The following is a 5,084-nucleotide window of genomic DNA, read 5'->3' as shown; positions in this document are numbered from 1 at the left end:
CTTCCGATCCCACTGTAAGGGGCCAAATTCAGGCTGAGTCTCTGCGCGTTGGACTTGCAATGCAACATTTAGGCGCTCTTCTTTTAGAGCTTGGCCGTACACTTCTCACATTGCGAATGGGACAGACTCCTGTATGTTCTATTCCCATCTTTTTGTCTTTTAAGTTTACAGGTAATTGTCTTTTACAACTGTTGCCTTCTCTTTTTCAGGCAGAATCTATTGTGAATGCTGGACCTGCTGTTTATATTTCCCCTTCAGGACCTAATCCAATAATGGTTCAGGTTTGTCAATGCCAAATTTTCATTTTATTACGGGAATTATGAAAATTACTAAATTCTTGTCTTCATTTCTCTCTTTTTCCCTGAACACAGATATAACTTCCAACATGTGTGTTTGTGATACATGTTGCTTTTGATTGTGGATTCAAAAAGATTCATGTATTTCCCATTGTGAACTATAAAAGAATAAGCTGTTTTTGTTTTAAGTTTCTCTTATGCTTGTTTCCTTGTGGAACGGAATCGCAGATAAACTTTATGACTTGAAATTGTTCTTAGGGATTAAGTTCTGTTTCTGTAATAGATTGAAATAAAAGAAGAATTATTATTAGCTCTAAATATTCTAAAGGTTGATAGTGTAATCAATATTTTGTTGATAATTTTTATTGCAGCCTTTTCCCCTTCAAACCAGCTCTCTCTTTAGTTCTGTTCCTCCAGTGAATCCCATGACCTTTGGTTCTGCTGGCATAGGAAATGCCCCCAGGAATATAAACATTCATATCCATGCAGGTAAGAAAAATTTGTTTGACCTGGCATTGGACCTTGTTTGTGTCTATTCAACTCTATCTAATGCTGCTCATCTTTAGGCACCTCGCTTGCACCAATTGTTACGGCAGTTGGTCCCCGGGGCAGTAATGGAGATGGACTTCAGGGAGAACGCCCCAGCGGAACTGGTTCTACTGATTCAGGTGTATCGCGAGCAATACCTGTTAGAAATATAATTGCTACAGCTGTCCCATCGCGCCCTTCTGCTGTTGCTACGTCCCATGCAGCTCAACCTGGTACAGGTAGTTCTGTTTCAGGTGTATCTGCTTCACATCCGCCTTCTGACTCTGTTTCACTATCTTCTCTTTTAGCAGAAGTTAATTCCCAAATTAGAAATTTAGTTGGTGGCATGCGAGATAACACGGTTCAGTCAGGTAGCAAGACAAGATTGTGGATATGCTAATTGTAGCCATATACTTAGCTTTTGAGCCGATTATTTATGCTTTCAGGTCAGGCAGAGTCTAATGTTCAGAACTCATCTACTCCTGTTACTCGTGATGTGGAGAATGAGCATCATAGTACACTGGCAGTCAGTGGAGATGGGGAATCCCGTGTGTCGTTGCCTAGGTGCACACCACAGGTGGGATGCGAGGTATGATTTGTTTGCTAGACTGGGAATTTTTCGTATTATAATTATTATTTCCATTTCTTTGAGTATAAGATGTATTATGGTTTTACTATTGAACCATCCCTAACCTGAGCTGACTCAAGTTGATCATTATCAGGATACAGGAGTTGTCACTGGCTCAAAAGAGGATTTAACATGTTTGGACAAAGGTTCATCGAGTAGTGCAAGCATACAAAGACCGGAAAAGTGTCAAGATGAGGATCATAAAAATGATGTTCCAAGATCCCCTGAGAAGCATGATACAAATGAGGGTGCCAAAGCTGTTCCGCTGGGATTGGGACTTGGAGGTTTGGAACGCAAGGTGAAGAAATTCTGTTATTACATCAAACTTTTTATGGAAGTTTATATACGATTTCTTTTCTTGATATTTCTGCGTTTTCTCATTATACATGGTCAACTACTAGTCAGCAAAATTGAACTGGGCCACATGTTTTTTAAATGCCGTCCATTGTCTTATTCTATAATCTGATGATGGTTGTTTTGCTTTGACGTGTTATGAATAAATAGGTGGATGATCCACTGTGTTTGTAATCATTACGAGATATTTTTAAAGTACATCATAACAACAACAACTAGATTTGAGTATCTTAGTGCTTTATGGGGAAAAGTGATTTTCATTTTCCTGGTTTGTGGCTTCTGTCTGAAAACTGAAAAGTGACATTGTAATTCCATAGATAACTAGTTTACTACTCGAGTTAGTTACATATAGGTCTATTATTAGTGATTTATTGAGCTTGGGTGCTTTACTTTGCTAATTTCATGGATTTATTGTTAGATGTCTTTAATAACAATTTGTTATTTGTTCAATCAGACACGCACGAGGCAACAAAAAGCAGTTTCCCAAATTGGTGACAATGGAACTTCCAGCACTTCCAGTAATCAAAATCAACAAACAAGAAGCAACCAACAGGTTTTACAGTCTCTTTTAGCTCTTACTATCTCTGCAATTTATAGGATTATCTACAGACCAAGGACCAATTACTTTTGCTGTTTGCAGGTCAGAGATGGTGGACCTCTAGGAGGGCAAGGATCTGTTGGCCAGGTTGATATGGCAAATGTTATGTCTCAGGTTCTGCATAGTCCCGCTTTGAATGGTTTGTTGTCAGGTGTTTCTGAGCAAACTGGCGTGGGGTCTCCAGATGCCTTGAGGAACATGTTGCAGGAATTCACGCAAAGCCCACAGATGAGGAATGTTGTAAATCAAATTGCTGTACAGGTAGATGGTCAGGATGTCGGGAGCATGTTTTCGGCAATGGGAGGCCAAGGTGGTGGAATGGATTTTTCAAGGATGTTCCAGCAGATGATGCCTATTGTATCTCGGGCCCTTGGGGCTACTGGGTCAACTCCACATCAGCCATTCTCAGTTGCGGAGCCCCAATCTCCGCCACAGTATAGCGAAAGGATTCCAGATGCATACGAGAATAACGACCAGAATTTACAGGTGTGTATAGATAGTTACCTGCAAACGTTACCAGCAATCATCAAATCTCGCTTTTAGCTTGCGAGATTTTACTCACGAACTTGCCAAAATTTTGTGTGATGTGCAATGTGCGTACATTTACTTTTGAAGTTATCTGAAGCTAGTCCAATCATTTATCCCAACATTTTAGTTTTGGCTCTCAATTTTATAGTTGTTGTTAATTAGATTTTGGAAAGTTTCTATTAAGATGTCATATTGCAATTATCAAACAATGCCATATGTTTGCATTGAGGCTTTAAGGAACTGACTAGTTAGCTGCGAATTGTTTTTTTGTTTTTGACAATTCTTTTTTGAGCCTGGACGTTGCTGGTACTTGGTTTGAGTTTCTGAAGTTTATCGTTTTCATGGGTTGACAATATATTTCTACATGTGACGTGATGAGCATTTTTCCAGTATTGAAAATACTTTCCAACTGTTTTTACATTTGTTTATTTGTTTATCCTCTTCGTCTTTTAGGATGACCTTCAGTCAGTGGCTCAGAGGATTGAAGACACGAGTTCACCTGAAGATGTTTTCCGTGCACTAGTAGAAAACTCATTTAGATTATGGGGTGGAGAAAGTGTTCACGAAGGACTCGTGGATGAGCTATGCAGCGATGAGAATCTTGCCAACGTACGTATGCTTTCTTCTAATCTAAATATGGTGAATTTAAAATGACGTGCATCTATATTTGGTCTTACCACTATTTCTAATAGTGACCGTGGAGCGCTTCTCATTTGTTCACTGTGTTATAATTTATCTTCTGCAGGAATACCTTGAATTATTACAAAATGAATTACGTCGACGAGGTCAGGGTGGTTCTGAGTAGAAGTGCTTGCTTCTCTCTTGTGGTTGTCTGATCATGGTAGGTCCGGTGATTAGGTTTTGCCCTGGCTGGGGGGGTCTCAAAATCTATTTACCAGTTGATACTCTTGGTTCCAGCCAAAAAACTATAAATTAAAAAAAAAAAGAAAAAAAAAGGGTTGATGCTTTGGATCTTTGTACAAAATAGGATTAGGGTTTGATGGGTTCCATTGTTAAGCAAAAGCATCCATGTTTTGGATGTACATTTTTCTGGTTCATTGTGTGTTTGAACTAGTAGATTAAGTTCTGGCTTCTCAATAGAGCCATTTCCTCTTTTCGGAGCTTTTAATATCACGCCCCCAAAAAAAAAAACAGTTTTCCCCGATGTAGTAAAGCATTATCTTTGACGTAATTTGGGTTAACGAATTGCAGGAATTATCAAAATTGACATGACTAGTCATATTCGTCCTACAAAATAGAGCCTGCCTTCAGAAGCCAAAAGATTCTTGGGCCATTTTTCTCCTGTATGCTAAAAGATTTTAGGGGAACTTGTACTTAATTCCTTCGTTTATACTCGCCTACCTATCCATCTCTATGCTCTTCCAGGTCTTCTACTCTTCCGAGCATCTACCTCTGTTTATTTTACTAGTTTAGTTCAGTTTAACTTAATTTGAACAGTAAGCACAGTTTGAATTGGTGTTAGTAAACATGTAGTTCGAATTGGTGTTTAGTAAAGATGCAGTTTGAATTATATTCTCAGTTTGAACTGAGTTAAACGGCTCATCTTAGAGTTTAACTTTCCCTTTAAGTTTAACCGTTCAAACTATATTTAAATCTTCTTTATACTTACTAAACACAAATTTAAATTTTATTCTCTGGTTAAATTAAAACTTTAACAACACATTTAAATGTTAATTCAACTTACCATTTAAAATATAGTTTGAATTTTTCTGTTTAAATCAAAAAATTCAAACAAATAAAATTTAAACTAGTGAATCAACCGAGGAAGAGTCTGACGACTTTGCTCTCATGTTTTGTACATTGAGGAGGCTATCTCCAGTTTCTTCAGTCTTCATTTGAACAGATTTTTATCTTGATCTTTGCACAATTTGAATCCAACTTAAATTTTTTGCTAGTGTTTTTTTATAAAAATTTAAATTTAATTTTTTGTTAGAATATTGGCTTAGTTTGGTATTGCTGTAGATTTTAGAAAAATTGCTTTTATCTGTGTTGAAAGAAAAAACAGTTACAAAAAATAGCTGAGTGTTTGGAAAACTATAATTATAATAGTTGTGTTGGTTTTAAAATAAGTGTAATAGTGTTTGGTAAATTATGAGATTAAATTGCTTAAAAATTACAACTATATTATATT

At 37.1% G+C, this 5,084-nt stretch overlaps 1 protein-coding gene across 7 annotated transcripts in view; it reads left to right on the top strand.

The window, feature by feature from the left end:
* Positions 1-4,471, top strand: part of LOC21394913 (large proline-rich protein BAG6) — an 8,039-nt gene extending 3,568 nt beyond the window's left edge. For 2 of the 7 annotated variants that reach the window (XM_024168786.1, XM_024168784.1), the window contains 9 exons: positions 1-131; positions 210-281; positions 668-785; positions 863-1,195; positions 1,271-1,413; positions 1,547-1,750; positions 2,261-2,890; positions 3,386-3,541; positions 3,678-4,471. The exon at positions 1-131 ends at the window's left edge or, in 1 of these variants, runs on beyond it. In XM_024168786.1, coding sequence (XP_024024554.1) covers positions 1-131; positions 210-281; positions 668-785; positions 863-1,195; positions 1,271-1,413; positions 1,547-1,750; positions 2,261-2,890; positions 3,386-3,541; positions 3,678-3,737 — 1,847 coding nt within the window. In that variant the 3' untranslated portion in view covers positions 3,738-4,471. The remainder of the gene's footprint in view (positions 132-209; positions 282-667; positions 786-862; positions 1,196-1,270; positions 1,414-1,546; positions 1,751-2,260; positions 2,891-3,385; positions 3,542-3,677) is intronic. The other 5 variants (XM_024168785.1, XM_024168788.1, XM_024168787.1 and 2 more) reach the window with 5 other exon arrangements.
* The last annotated feature ends 613 nt before the right edge of the window (positions 4,472-5,084 follow it).

This window comes from Morus notabilis, unplaced genomic scaffold (genome assembly GCF_000414095.1).
Source record: "Morus notabilis unplaced genomic scaffold, ASM41409v2 Scaffold453, whole genome shotgun sequence".
NCBI lineage: Eukaryota > Viridiplantae > Streptophyta > Magnoliopsida > Rosales > Moraceae > Morus > Morus notabilis.
Note: the sequence above shows the minus strand (reverse complement) of the source record. Positions and strands in the feature narration are given on the sequence as shown.